The sequence below is a fragment of the Microtus oregoni genome, unplaced genomic scaffold (genome assembly GCF_018167655.1).
Source record: "Microtus oregoni isolate MIOR12 unplaced genomic scaffold, Mior012 000026F_ref0000081, whole genome shotgun sequence".
In the NCBI taxonomy this organism is placed as follows: Eukaryota; Metazoa; Chordata; class Mammalia; order Rodentia; family Cricetidae; genus Microtus; species Microtus oregoni.
In genome coordinates this window covers 19750171-19766196 of record NW_024543085.1, presented here as the reverse complement: position 1 = coordinate 19766196, position 16026 = coordinate 19750171, and the positions used below count along the sequence as shown (strand labels likewise).

General features: G+C 37.5%; 1 protein-coding gene across 1 annotated transcript in view; it reads left to right on the top strand.

Annotated features, from left to right (window-relative positions):
• Nucleotides 1–16026, top strand: part of Slc13a1 (solute carrier family 13 member 1) — an 85902-nt gene that overhangs the window by 16662 nt on the left and 53214 nt on the right. Inside the window, exons 2-3 of the mRNA XM_041675668.1 lie at nucleotides 1393–1521; nucleotides 15687–15823. Of these exons, the coding sequence (XP_041531602.1) occupies nucleotides 1393–1521; nucleotides 15687–15823 (266 nt within the window). The remainder of the gene's footprint in view (nucleotides 1–1392; nucleotides 1522–15686; nucleotides 15824–16026) is intronic.

The following is a 16026-nucleotide window of genomic DNA, read 5'->3' as shown; positions in this document are numbered from 1 at the left end:
AGCACTAAGAGACTGGTTGGCCATAACTCGGGAGCATATGATAGCCAAGGGGCCCATGCTGTCTTCTTGTAAGTACGGCAGGAAGCATAAGGTTGTAGGGAAAAGTTTTGGGGCCATCTATGGGTTATCGTTAAAACAAAATACACAGTCGTCCCTATACACTGGCATTTTAAACTAAACTAGTGCCTACAGAATCTCTCAAGAGCAGTTTAGAAGGGTTTAGTCAAGGCTCTGCTTTATTTTGCTGTTTTATTGTTTGTCAAGACTACAGGGGCAGACTCTGTGAAAACTGTCAACATCAAAACACCTTTATTCTTTTTCCTTTAAAAAGATAACACAATGAAATGCGGCAGAGTCTGGGCTTATTAAGACTCTCTTAGATTCACTGAAAGAGAAAGGATGCTGGGGAGCCAATGCCCAGCCCAGAGGATTCAGCTTGATGCTGGTGAATCATAGCGAGGGAAGCTGGATATTGTGCAGACCTAAAGAAAAGACCTCATCAAAACCCTAGCACACAGTCTCTCTCAGTAAATTTCCAATGCAACCCAGAGTTCTCAGACAGCAAACAGCACAAGAACAAGAAGCAGCAATACAGTGGATGACAACATTTATTGATTGTTTGGCAAGTTTCAGGTGATTTCATACCAAATTATTCAGGTTACAATGGTTGTAAATTTTACCACTTCCTTTTAGTGCCCTAACAGAAACCTGGTTTCCAGCTAAGCAAAGCAGCAGATTTCATTAAGATTAAGATTCCCTTTGGGCCTCCTTGTGCTCTCCGCAGCAACTCAGCTGCCTTCCTCAAAAAGCCAGTTTTTCCTAAGCACATGAACCTGCACCCCTAGATTCACACGCTTAGAAGCTGCATTCAGGTTCATCTGAGCCACCTGTCTCATCGCTCCAGGAAGTCTTTTCTTCTAGGTTGATTTCCCACTTTTGGTTAGAAAATACGAATGCAGTTTCCATCCAAACACATGCAGCTAAAAGAGAAAAGTAATTCAATTAACGGAAAGGTATATCATGAAGAAATGTCTCCAGCCTGCCTAGTTCTGCTTTCCAACAACACTCCAAGTACATTTGAGATGCCAAATGAGAGCAAAGACAGACATCCATGTGCACTAATTAACTTGAGCAAAGAAAATTGATTCTAAGATATTCTGTTCAGAGGGAAATATGAAAAAAAATGGAAAATTTTCCAGGTTTCCAGTTTTCATGTTTATTAACTTCTTCTCCAAAGCCCTTAAAAACAACTATGTGGTGGTAACTAAACAACAGAGACATTTCCACAACCTCCCTCTCTCAGTTGCATCCAGCAAATGTTCTATTATTTGAAAGGTGATTTCTGGGGCTCATTTCATTTTTCACCTGATGTCTTGTCTTAATTCTTTGCAGGAAGCAGAATGTGCCTACGTCCTCTTTGTTGTTGCCATCTTTTGGGTCACAGAAGCCTTACCCCTGTCAGTCACAGCTCTACTGCCTGGTTTAATGTTTCCCATGTTTGGGATCATGTCTTCCACACATGTAAGTTCTCCTTCAAATGTCTTCAGAATTTGATTGCTTGTTGTGTGTGGTGACATCGTTTGAGAAACGTTGCCTTTAAAAGGAGCCATGATCCTGACGTAAGGGCTCTTCATAAGTGCCCCCAAATTATCTACATGCTCCCCCTCTGAGATTCTGCGTGCTTGTCTACTTTTGGGGGCAAACAGGGCAGAACTTGAGTCATGAGTGTCTGTAAAAGAAACTGTGCCCATCTTCTCTTGCTGACACTTTTATCTGGTGCCTCTTTCTCAGCAAAAGGGGCCACCCATTTACATCCTGAATAGTCTCAGACTAGTCCTCAGAATTTGAACTGACAGCACACACACAAAAGGAGGAAACACTTTCTGCTTTTAATGAAGAGAAACCTTCACTGTCTTCTTTTCTGGAAACCTGGTATTTCAGAAGACAAAGCAAAATTAACTTTGATGTGTATCTCTATTTTGTTTTTGCTGGGAGGAGTTTATTCATGCTGAGAGCTGCTTTTTTTTTTTTTAACTTTATACAGTCTAAGGGTGTCCAGCTAAAGGAAATAGATTCAGTTTTCATTTAATACACAAAAGACCCTGAAAGCAAAGCACTTATCTCCATTTAGTCTCTAGTTAGCAGACAGTTGCCTAACTTAGAGTACCAACATTCATCGGAAGGAGTTCAAGTTCAACCCAGTCAGTACCATCCACCTTTTCTTCCATTTTCTGCTTTGGTCCAATGCTATTGTCTGGATATTCACACGTCTTTAATGTGACAGTCTTCGTTAAACTCTTCCTATGAGACAAGATTTTCCTACTTCATTTTCACATTCTTCTTCCCCCTGTTGGATCCAAAATCATTTTGTACTTATGACCCTGTTTGTTCCTCTTTTCATACTGGTTTTCTACATTCATCCTGATTTTGCTTCCCTTCTTTCTTATTATGATTGGTTCGGAGGTGAGTGTGGCAAGGGTTATCCTTCAATTCCTCTTACTTCTAGGCTGATGTTCAGCTTCTGAGGAATCTGAGACCCAAAATCTCAGTTTCTGAAATGGCCTAACATGCTGATGGGTGAGTAAGACCAATCAGGCACAGAAAATATGATGTGGGAGATAATTGTTGTCGTACCACTGTGTCTGGCAGTACATGTTCAGAAATCTTTATTCTTAAAGGTGACATCATCACCAAACCTAGGGTCTGAGAGGTGGAAAGAGACCTGGGACAACTATCACCTAGGGCAGGCATCTCCTCCATTTATGTCCTACAAATGACAATACTCCATGTCTTTTTGATTGTAGGTTTTCAGTAACTCACAGAGGGGGCAATTTTGATTTCCAAAAATTCAGTTTTATTTAAACCAAGTCTGATGTTCAATTACATTGAGCCATGCAACTTTTACCTCACAACTGTTCTGCAAATACAAATCATCTTTCTTTTGCACACAGCATATTTTTGCATGTTAAAATTAATGTAATCCCTACCTCCAGTCTTTATGATCTCTAGACCATAACTCCTCTCTTCAAACCTAACACCTCCAACATTATCACTCCTACCACCCTATCTTCTTTTCTCATCCCAGAACTATCTCTGGTTTGTCAACATTACTGAAAATTAAATCAGTTAATTAATTAGCTATGTTTTTTTGTTGCTGTGGTAAAGAATCCTGGAATGAGCAAATTAAGGAAGGGATAATGTACTTTGGCTCACAGTTTGGGTGTAGAGTCAATGATTCTGGGGAAATGTTGACAGCAGGAATTTAACATAGCTGGTAATATTATGTCTGTAGTCAGGAAGTAGAGAGCAATGGATGTTAGTGTTCAGTACAATTTCTCCTTTGTATTCCATCCAGGATAGAAGTCCATAGAGTGTTGTAGCCCACAGTGGCCAAATCTTTCTGCCTCAGCTAGCTCATTCTAGATAATACATCTCATGTATGCCTAGGGGCTAACCTAATCTAGATAATCCATCTCACGTATGCCTAGAGGCTAATCTAATCTAGATAATTCATCTCACGTATGCCTAGAGGCTGACCTAATCTAGATAATCCATTGCAGGCATGCCTAAAGGCTGACCTAATCTAGATAATCCAACTCAGGCATGCCTAGAGGCTGATCTAATCTAGATAATCCATCTCACATATGCCTAGAGATTAACCTAATCTAGATAGTCTATCTCACGTATGCCTAAAGGCTAACCTAATCTAGATAATTCATCTCACGTATGCCCAGAGGCTGATCTAATCTAGAAAATTCCTTATTGGAATCTCCAAAGGCTTGTACACCAGATGAATCTAGATCTCATCAAATTGACAATACTATGGTAAATATTAAATGTGCTACAAAGTAACTACTCAATAAATAATTAATGTAGCTAGTAGACTGACAAAAGCAGACCATTTTAGAAATAGCTGGAGTATTGCAAAAGCAAATAAATGAACCATTTATACTCTGGTATGATGTGTTTCAGTCTTTTGAAATGCATACAGCACAGGACCTCTTTGAGTCCCTTTGCCTAGTGAGTGGAATGGGAGCTTACAGGAAGTCAAAGACCTTAGGACTTTTAGTGGTGATATATAAACGGCAACTGTAATTTTGTTTTCTGGACACCCAGACCCAAATATCCCATAAAACTATGTTAACTATAGCACTGTTTGGCCAATGACTCAGGCATATTCCTAGCTAGCTCGTACATCTAAAATTAACCCATTTATATTAATCTGTGTATTATCACAAGGTTAGGTTACCTTACTGGTAAGGTTCTGGTATCATTTTCCTCGGCAACTATATAGCATCTTTCTGACTCCACCTTCTTTCCCCCTGCACTCATTTAGTTTTGCTGCCTAAACCAATTCTGCCATACCATAGGCCAAAGCTGCTTCTTTATTAACCAATGGTTTATAGCACACAAAGGGGAATCCCATATCATCTTCCCTTTTCTGTGTAAATAAAAAGGAAGGTTTAAAATTTAACATAGTATAATTACACATAATAAAACAGGTATCAAGCAAGAATTACAGTTACAATATTTTTTGTGAGTCTACTGTTTTATATTTAATTTATCTTTTATCATAACTAAGGAAAACTATAACTATAACTATCTGTCTTCAACTCCATCGAAGATCCCAGAAAGATATACTATTACCTAAGTAAATAGAAAATGCATTGTAAGCAACTTCAAAACTCTAGAACTGACAAAGACATCTTGCTACCTGGACAGATACCCAAAGTTCTTCTGCAATGTTGCGAGCATCCATCTTCAGCCTACAGGCCCATAGTTTCTAGCAGACTTTTCTCCATGAAGCAAGAACTTTGAAAGACTGCTTTGCATCTATTGGCAGTTTGTCATTCACTTTCTTCTGTGTCCTGATAATGTCATTCAGACTCTTTCATGAAGCAGAAATCCTGAAAGACTATCTCACATTCTTTAGGCAAGTTCAGCAGTCATTTTTCTGTGGGTCCTGAATGTCCAGCTCATACAGCATATTAAGCAGTTCAGGCAAGAGCAGTTTCTTGCACAAATGACTAACAAACTCTATAGAGAGCTTCTTTGATTCCCATCATCCTCTTGAAATAATTGGTGCTGCCAGAAGCAGACATGTTTCACTGTCTAGAAAAGTCTAAGTTCTTGAAACCTTTCAAATGTCATATTCTGTTGGTCTTTGAAGTGTTGAAAACTATCTGTCTAACTGAAATGTATATCTGTTTATCTAGAAGACCTAACTAATATGACTACAAGTTTGAATATTATAGATGACTATCTATTAATCCATAATTTTAAATTATATGTTGCATTTTAAATGAGCTGTATAAACATAATTCCTTAAATAAGAGTAGAAATATACATATAACAAAATTGACCTTTAATTTGTATCAATAAACCAAAGTCCATACTAACGTTAAATATTCATCTTGTGATCTTTTTTCTACAATGGACGATGAAACTTTAAAAAGTAAATGTCTGACTTAACATACATCCAAAGCTTGTATGGACACGGTTACAAATTTAGTAAAAGAAAGATGTGAGTTGAGTAGTTGATATGTATCCTACATATGTGTATGATCTTTGTAATGTATCTTAATTATTCCTTTTTATCATCTGTAAGTGAAACATGAAGTGATAAGTCAAGCTGTACAATCAAATAAAATACGTAAAATAATTTTCAAATGCTGATATAACACCTATGAGTTTTTATATCAACAGTTTTGAGAGTGCTACCTGTCATTGTGCCCCATATTTTGAGTTTCAAATATCAAATCTATCATTGAGTAGATGAAGATCTTCATTCAACTGGAAAGCCCTAAGAATGTCCCTTATTGGCCACCATAGTTACGGTCTTACCTACTTTAAGGCCAGTGCTGGATATTCAAACCTTGCTATGCCTATTACTGTAATTGAAAGCTACCAACAACTATTGAGTTTTTAATACTGTTTGAATTATACCTAAATATCTAAATAGTCGTGTGTGATAAATTTGATCTTCTACAACAGATATTAGTATTGGTATTGTTGAAAATACGCTTATAAATAAAATACATAAGAAAAATCTATGCATATATAGTTTTTATTTACTCAGTCATTCAATAAATATTTATGTGGTGAAGCCTGCCAGACACTTGGAAAACATTAATAAATAAAACTTGGGGAAAATTTTATCAATAAAAATAGAGAAAAATTACCTATTTTTTAGGGGAATGGAGAGAGTAAATAATATATTTGATGAATAGACGAGTTGAATAGTTTGCTAGAAATGTAATTGATAGGGCCTTAATGTTTAATGTGCTTGTTATGTAAACTCAAAGATATAAGTTTGGAGCCCAGCACCCACACAAAAAGCCAGATGCAGCAGCATAAGCCTATAATGTCAACTCCAGGGAGGTAGGAGATAGGAGGTGCATGGTGGTAAGCCAATCTACACAATTTTTGAGCCAAAAATTCAGTGAGAGAACCTGTCTCAGAAAATAAGGTAGAGAGTGATAAATATACAGATACCTTCTTCTTGACTCCACATATGCAGGCTTAAGTACAAGCACTTGCATACATGGGTACACACACATGGATACATCATGCACACACACACATACTCACACACAAGAAATGCAATTGATAATACAGATAAATGCAAAAAGTTAGTGAAGATCAGAAGGAGTAGCAATTTTAGATAGCATTGTTTAATCTAATAGGAATTTTTACCAAGGTAGAACAACCTATGTATCTGAACAAAGAGTTACTGGAGATAAAGAAGTTATGCATTTGCATATTGATAAATGCCCACTGAAGGGAGAAACACCCAGTACAAAGGCCTCAAGTCAGGCCAGTATACTATAGTAAAAGAAATAAATGTGATATCAACTATGGGGTCAGGGGGTCAAAATGGTAGTAAGATTTGGGCTGGCCATGGTCAAAGAAGGTCACAGCAAGCTTTTACCAGTTGAGGAAGTAGAAACTTAATGGAGAATTTTGAGCAAAAAAGGTAACACTTTTTTTTTAACCTGACAATGATTTTCAAAGAATAATTTGAGCTGTTATATTGAGAACCTAAGCAGAAAGGAGACAGGCAAGCTACTGCAAGTGAGGTGGAGACCATGGTAACTCAGAACAGAGCTATCACACACACACACACACACACACACACACACACACACACACACACACGCACACACACACTGGCTTAATGAAATTTGAAAGAAAAGACAACTGACTTCTTCTATTTATTAAATATGACATACAATTGAAAGAAGAGATTCAAGGATACATCCTGGGTTTTTGATCTGTCAGGTAGAGAAATGGAATTGCATCCCATGACAGTGGAGTCATTGTGGGAGAAGCAGGTTGGCTGTGGAGAGGACTGAAATTTGGGATTCATTGCTGGATGTTTACACGTAAAATGCCTATTGGGTACCTAAGCGAAGATGTTGAAAATAGATGTGGATACAGCTCAAAAGTTCAGGGTTCCTGAGACATGGGTTCATCTGGAGATATTAGTTACTGACAGTCATCTGCATATAGATGTTTTTTAAAGTCTCTGACATGAGATCATGTAGGGGAGTAAGGACAGAAAAGTGAAGCAGAGTCGTGGAAAACCAGAGGGGCTGCAAGTGAAGGAAATGCTTCAAGGATGAAGCAGTGATAAGGCTGTCAAATTTGCTGCTAAGTCATTAAATATGAAGACCAGAAAATTTATCATTGTGTTTAGAAAACAGAAGAAATAAATATTTTAAGATGAACTATATAATCATATTAATTTTAACCAACAAAGCACATTTTTAAGAAGCATTCTTATTTAGCTCACAGTCAATGTGAAGAACTACTTTTTATGACTTTTTATTGATTTGTTCAAGGGTTGCTCAGCTGATAAATTATATGCTTAGGCAGGAACCCAGGTGTTCTGATTGAAAAATTCCATATTTTTAGATGAAATCCTATTTGCGGGCAGCAATGCAGCTATCTTGATCTTGTAAGTAGACTTTAAATCTCATGAATTTTACTTGACATATCCATTTTTCTCGCCAAATAGTTATATTTATCAGTGTCATTTCTAAAGCACCAAAACTTCCTTCATCTATCTATCTATCTATCTATCTATCTATCTATCTATCATCTATCTATCTGATCATGTATCCAATGCTAGCCTCAACAATTAACTATGTAACCAAGGATGACCTGAACCTTTTTCTTATCCTCCTACATTTACCTTCTGAGTACAAGTCTGAGATTATAGACATGCACCAGGCTATGGTTTACTTGATGCTGATATTAAAACCCAAGACTTTGTGTATTCCCAGGCATCTGTGTATGTTAGGAAGTAATCTACCAGAAGATGAGCCACATCCTGATTCCTTCAGAGCAATTTTTTTTTGCTACTATTTCCTGGACAGTTAATCTGTACACAATGCTCTTTCTTAAGTCTATCTGATCCTTATGAAAAACTAGAACCTAGGCTCTACATGAGCAAACAAAGAATATGGACCTCCTTCTTTAAGTTTAATCTCTAAATTTGTTTACAAATTAGATCATACTTTGCTGGTAAAGGACTGGTAATCTATACACCTAAGGGCAGATCCATGTTGGTACCTAATTTTCAAACTGAAGTTTGAAAACGTTGGCCATTTATTTATATATTATCATTGGCTCTTGCATGTCACCCACAAAGTTGAATAATTGTACAAAGACCTTATGACACCAAAAATATAGAAAATTTACCATCTATCTTTTTAAAAGCATGATAGTCCCTCAAGAACTAAATTGGTTACAAGAATAACTTGCTGCACATGGTGATGCATACAATTAACACCGGCACTCCAGAGGCAGAGCCAGGTGGATAATTGTGAGTTTGAGGTCAGACTGGTATACACACAAAATGCCAGGACAGCCAGGGCTACATACAGACCCTTCTCAGGGTCCCCTCATAACCATAAAAAGAATATCTTACAGTCCTGAACTTATTCTGGTGCTTAATCACTTATTAATGCAGTATTTTGCCCCTCATTTTCAGGGCATCTATTTCAAGATGCCCAGAAATTGCCCCCAAACTGTTAGCAGTACTGAACTCCACATGGACTATGAATTTTTCTCATGTGATCTTCAGTGCTCTCACGTAGTTCCAGAGTTAATCTGGCCTTTTTTAATTTTATTTTTATTTTTATTTATTTATTTATTTATTAAAGATTTCTGTCTCTTCCCCGCCCCCTGCTCCCATTTCCCTCCCCCTCCCCCAACCAAGTCCCCCTCCCTGTCAGCCCAAAGATCAATCAGGGTCCCTGCCCTGTGGGAAGTCCAAGGACCACCCACCTCGTATTTTATATCCTGCTGTCTTCTTTTGCTTGAGATCCAGTGGTAATTAAAATAAGAATTACTTAATATAAGTACTTTGGTACCATAGTAATCAATCTGATAACAAAAAAGGTTACTAATAACTAACTTAGAGGTAATATACCACATGGAATACACGAGAGATTAGGTAGGGTGACATGCTGGTACGGATAAAGAAAGATAGTGTGAGATTTTATTATGTAACTCTGAGCAGAATATAATTTTAAATTTACAAATTATTCATTCGGCTTCTAAAACAAAATAACAATAGTCTCTTATCCGGGAACTTACAAACAATTGAAATTTAATTGTTCATGGGTCTGAAGGCTGAGAACTACAAGATCAAAATACCAGTAGAGTGTCTGGATAGATGGTTTAGCAGCAAAGAGCATTTGTTGCTCTCGTAGAGGATCAGAGTATGGTTCCGTGAACTGGCAATGGCTAACTCACAATCGCCTATAAATCCTGTCCTAGGGGATCCAATATCCTCTTCCAGCTTCCATAGGATTTACACACACACACACAAACACACACAGTAAAAACATCAATAAGATTTGGTGTCTGTTAAGTCTTAACTTTCTGCCCTGTAGATGTTGCCTTGATGTTTTACTTGCGGTGAAGGAGCAAGAAGCTCATGCTATCCTTTCATAAGAAAGAAGAGCCAATATTATGTTCATTTTATAGTTTAATATATACAGTTTTGGAAACAGCAGTATTATGCCAGAGCAGTCATGGAGTTATTTCGATAAGCCAAACTCAAAAAGAGGTTAGAGTACCTTTTAAAATTCGAGTATCAGGTCTTGCAGGATGACTTCCCATATTTCTGGACAAAGGTGGTCTCTTATGCTGGAAGTTAATTATGCCTTGAAGAAGTATCCCACATATACCCCTGACACTGTCTTGCCTTCTCGGCTAACTTGTTTCTTTTCATTTAATAACTTACAAGATTCTTGAACCTAGGGACTTGATAATTTAAAAAAATCTATTAAACATAAACCATATGTGCTATGTACATACTAAGTTCAAAACTACCTGATCAATATAATTCATTCTATTTTCAAAATTATCTGGTCTAGTGAAAGGGAGATTAAGTGAAAAAAAATCAATATAATAGGCACTGATTTTTGTAATAACATGGAGAAATACCATGCAGTCCAACTTAGGTTCCCAGAGAAGGAATCTTTGGAGATTTACCGTCCATTTTAATCCATGAAAGAAAATTAGGAGTTTGGAAGAAATGCAGAAAGGCCATTCCATCTTAAATTGGAAGCAAATACTAAATTATTTTTGTGTTTGGGGAAATCTATAAACAGAACGCAGTTGGATGAGGTGGTCAAAGACTGAACTGGGGCGATGAGGTGAAACTCATCTTGTTAAGTATGACAAGCGGATAATAAAGGTTTTGGTCTTAGATACCACAGAATGAACTGAAAGGGCACAGAAAGGTCAATAATGTGACTAGATTCACACTGTAGAAAAGCGAGTAATGGTGGTTTAGAGTGGATTATAAAAAGAAAGATGGGGACCTTAATTAAGGTAATTATTTGTGCCTAGAGAAGACTCAATGCATTTATAAATATAGAAAATATACAAGGATCACTAATTATAGGCTCAATGTCCTTTATTTATGGCTAGAAACCAAATATGAGTGAGTACATCCTGTGTCCTTTTTTTGGGTCTGGCTTACCTCACTCAGGATAATGTTTTCTATTTCCATCCATTTGTACGCAAAATTCAAGTCCTTGTTTTTTACTGCTGAGTAATACTCTAATATGTATATATTCCATACTTTCTTCATCCATTCTTCCATTGAAGGGCATCTAGGTTGTTTCCAGGTTCTGGGGATGTTCTATCGGGAATTCACCAAGGCCAGCTGGCCTGGGTCTGAAAAAGCATGGGATAAAAACCGGGCTTGCTGAACATAGAGGACAATGAGGACTACTGAGAACTCAAGAACAATGGCAGTGGGTTTTTGATCCTACTGCACGTACTGGCTTTGGCGGAGCCTAGGCAGTTTGGATGCTCACCTTACTAGACCTGGATAGAGGTGGGCGGTCCTTGGGCTTCCCACAGGTCAGGGAACCCTGATTGCTCTTCGAGCAGATGAGGGAGGGGGACTTGATCGGGAGGGGGGGAGGGAAATGGGAGGCGGTGGCGGGGAGGAGGCAGAAATCCTTAATAAATAAATTAAAAAAAAGAAAATATACAAGGAACAGAACATATATAAATGAAAAGGGAATCACAGATAACTCTGGAATTTGACTTAGGCAACAGACTGGATGTCGTTTCATTCTTCCTGAGACACGGAATAAGAGGAAGACATTGTAGGATATTTGGGTTGAGAACATGGGTGTCATTTTGAGTTATTGTGCTTTTAGATGTATGTGGAAATGAAAGTGTCCATTGGTTTCATATTCTGGAGCCTGGACTTCTCTATCAGGATACAAAGAGCATAGGGCTGTACTCACTACTCATTCAGCAAGTATGAAGTTGATTTCTACTATATTGATAGTGTGTATGTTAGTCATGCAGAGATAGGAATTATCTCTCTAGAATTTTCCTTTAGATATATGAAACAACAAGAGCGCACACGGAACTTTCCAGAGTAAATTTAATTGTGAGAACAGATTTAAAACATTTCAAAGTAGGCAAGAAAAAAATTTCTCAAAGAGCAAGGAACAAGCTATTGAGGAAAAAGGTTGTTCACAAGTATAGACACACTAGAAAATCAATATACTAAAACAGTTATTGCCAAGTAATGACATAGAGTTAGCTGGCTAGAAGGTTTAGAACAGAATAAACACATGTGGAAGGATAGGAGCATAGAAATAATTTCCTACCCTTCCTCTTTAATTTATTTAATACTATTTCCTGAGTTTCTACTTTGTGTCAGGACATACGATGATCTAAAAACATCAAGTTTCTGAAGTCACACGACATGTGGTTTTGGGGGTAAGACAGGGAACATGGCATTAAGAAAGCAGTTGCAAGATATGGTAAAGAAAGGAAACACAATGGGTCAGAAAGATAGCAGGACCTACTTAAATCCCAGATGTTTCACCACTGAAGAAGTTCTCATGGGGAAGAACCCATCAGACAGCTCCTTCATTTTGTCTCAGAGGAGAGCTTCTTCAGCTCCTCCAATGCTTGTCATTTCTTTATGTGGTGAAGTTGAATTCTTCTCTTCCAGTTTTTTTCAAAAAGATGTAATCAATTGTTGAGCTCTAGTTAACATATTGTGCTTTAGAATATTTGAATGTAGACCTCTATTCTAATAGTTCTTGGTAGTCACCCTCTAAACTTCCTTCTTTCCACTCGTCATTCTAACTTCTACTGGCCAGCATTCTCCCTCAGTTTCCATCTATGAAAACACATATTTTGTCTCCCTGTGCTCGACTTAATTCCTTTAACCCACTTTCCGTGCGCTCATGTGGCCAGACAAAGACTGCACACCCTCTGTTTCCTTAACACTTTAGGATGGATGGCAGATACATTTTAAAGGTTACAGTAATAAACAAAATAATATTATTATACTTATTACCCAATTACTACCAAAAATAAATAGCAAACACTTAGAATACATTTAAAAAGTCATTGTTTCACAAACATTGTACAGGTTTCTGCTTGTCTGCTTCCAGTTTCAAGGGATAGTATCAGCTTTTTTTTTTATTTTACTGAAGTCAGGCCATTTATAAATGTTAATATAATTCAAAATAGCAAAATCACCACCAGAATTCATTTTCTTTTCTCTTTGTCTTCCATGGCATTAGAATAGTTTGGGTTTATCCCTCTCCTTCTGTTTTGCCAGGCATTTGTGAGGATATTTTCTCGGCCAATCCCCTTTTTTCATCACAGCTTTGTGATTTGATTTTATAAAGCATTTCCTAATGTCAATTTTCCTAAATTTCAGTTGCATGAGATGCTTCCTTCTAGCATGTTTCAAGTGAATTTTTTTTTAAAGTAAAGAAATTCTGAAAATGGACAGTACGCTAGGCCACTTTTTGAAAAAGAAGATAAATGATCATTTAAAGGCTTTATAAAGGTCTGTGGGGGAAAGATAGTACTTTAAGAGTTGAGATTTTTAACTTGATTGAACACAATTCTCATGGAGTGGGGAAATTTGCATTTAACATATTGGGAATTTTTTGGAATTATTTAGGCAAATGGTTGCTCAAAGTGTCTGGGCACTGTTTCTCTCTGAGTGATAGTAAGTTAAAGTGGTTTAAAATGATGGCCTTTGGGTAAGGATTTTTAAAAAAAAATGTAATAAAAGATTTTCAAGATGAAATCATTCGAATATGAAAGAAGATTATAGTTCTTAGAAAAGAGGCAGTGATAAAGATGTGTATTTGGGTTGGTGAGGATGAAGATTGAATGGCAGAAGTCATAAAGCCAGCACAGCTGCTTGACACAAACCAAGCAAAGCTGAGCCGTATGATGGCCACCATGCCTCTTTAGGTTTTAATCTCCACCTGTTGTATACTTTGGGGAAATTTTAATGTTCGTACAATTTGAGGATATTGGATTGAAGGAAAATTTCTTATTAAGCATTTATGCCTTCTTCAAGGAGTACTGCTTCTAAGCTTTCTAGTAAAGTCCTGAGCATAGCTCCTCTCCTTTGGAAGATAGCCCCCTTAAGAAAATATACTTATCTACTTGAATTTTTTAATTTTTAAAAAATTTTTATTGAGCTCTACATTTTTTTTCTGGTCCCTTGTCCTACCTCTCCCCTCCCCATCAACCCTTTCGCAAGGTCCCCATGCTCCCAATTTACTCAGGAGATCTTGTCTTTTTCTACTACCCATGTAGATTAGATCTCTATATGTCTCTCTTAGGGACCTCATTGTTGTCTAGGTTCTATGGAGGTTGTGACACCCATAAAGAAGTCAGAAGTCTCTTTATAAGGCTAGGAAATATTCTTGAAACATCTGCCCTGTACTCACTCAGGAACAAGAGAACCAAAACAAAGTAGACTTAAAGGTCTACAAGATTTGGTGGCTACAGAAGTTAGCCACAGATCAGATTACAAATCTCTTCCTACTATACATTCAGGCAATTATGTGATATATACAGCAACAAAGTTAGATTAGCTACGGTTACCTCTGCCTTACACAGGGGCATACATTTATGAACAAAAAATGATGAAGAAAGATGACCAAAAAATGAAGTGTCAGGACCTCCCTTTCTTAGAAAAGTTAGCTCAGGCAGAGCCACTATGATGTCTTACAACCAAGGGTTAGACATAGAAAGAAATTCAATAAAGATATAAAATGCAAAACATTAAATTATGACAGAAACTGAGTAATAACTGAAGCACTTTTGGCCAAGAGATTTTTCTTGGGCACTTTGACAATTAAGAGTTACTAATAACTTTTTAGTAATGGCTATCTGCCCGGGCTGGCTTGGAGATTTTCTTTTGGTCTAGTGTCTCTGAAGCTGCAAAAGCTATCAGTCTAGGAACAGACTTACATGTGCCTCTAGATTCTTCCTTCCTTCCTTCCTTCCTTCCTTCCTTCCTTTCTTTCTTTTTGGTTTTTCAAGACAGGGTTTCATTGTAGTTTTAGAGCCCGCCCTGGAACTAGCTCTTGTAGACCAGGCTGGCCTCAAACTCACAGAGATCCACCTGCCTCTGCCTCCCAAGAGCTGGGATTAAAGGCGTGCACCACCACCACCCAGAATGCCTCTAGATTCTTAAAAATTGGTTTATGGGGATGTTGAGTAAAAATGATTGTAAAAGATAACACTGTTCTGTCACAGCTTATTAATGACAACTAAATTTATGACCCCAGATGTTCAAGAGTAAGTTAAACACATGTCTGGAAACAAAAATGATATGATCTATGCTTTGGTACAACTTGGATTCCTGCTTACTGAGTTCTGTATAAATAAAGAAGCACTTTGACCGCTGTTTAGTCAGGCTGTAAGATTCAACCATCATGCCTGGCTCATCCATCCCTCGTCAGCTTCTTATCTCCTTCTGGGACCTGGCCACCATGTGGGCTGAACCCTGGCAGGTGGGATTGATGTGGAATTTTCTGACATTTAAGTCATTGGTACTCCAGCACAGGGCATTTTAAAAGTAACATCAGTTCATAGATGGAGAAATTATGACCACTTATATGAAATGACTCATATTTAAAAATCTAGTGTCCTGTGTATGCATATTTCCCTGCATGCTTTTAATAGCTGTATTTCTGAATAAAACCATAACCATATTTAAATTTTTAGTAAAATACATTTACCTGTTCTTTGACACAATAGAAAATGATATAGTTCAAGGTCACAGTTAAGTGTGGTAACCGATGAGTGTCTTAGTTGTACATCATTCTCTTAGCAAGATACGTAATCTGTGGGTTTAACTGCAATTTCAGGTGGCCTCTTCTTACTTCAAAGACTTTCACCTGCTGTTAATTGGAGTCATCTGTTTAGCAACATCAATAGAAAAATGGAATTTGCACAAGAGGATTGCTCTGAGGATGGTGATGATGGTGGGTGTGAATCCGGCCTGGTGAGTACCTTGTTGACTTCATTTACACTACATCCTAAGCAGACCATTTTGTGTAGCGCAAACCACAAATCAGTAATGCAGAAAATGGCTGGGGTAGCAGGGTGACTGTGAAAATATGAAAAGGATATGAAGTGTGCTTGAGGGGTAGGAAGGAAAAAAAAACAACTTTTCTTTCACCACAGGTCAAATTTCAGGGAGACTGG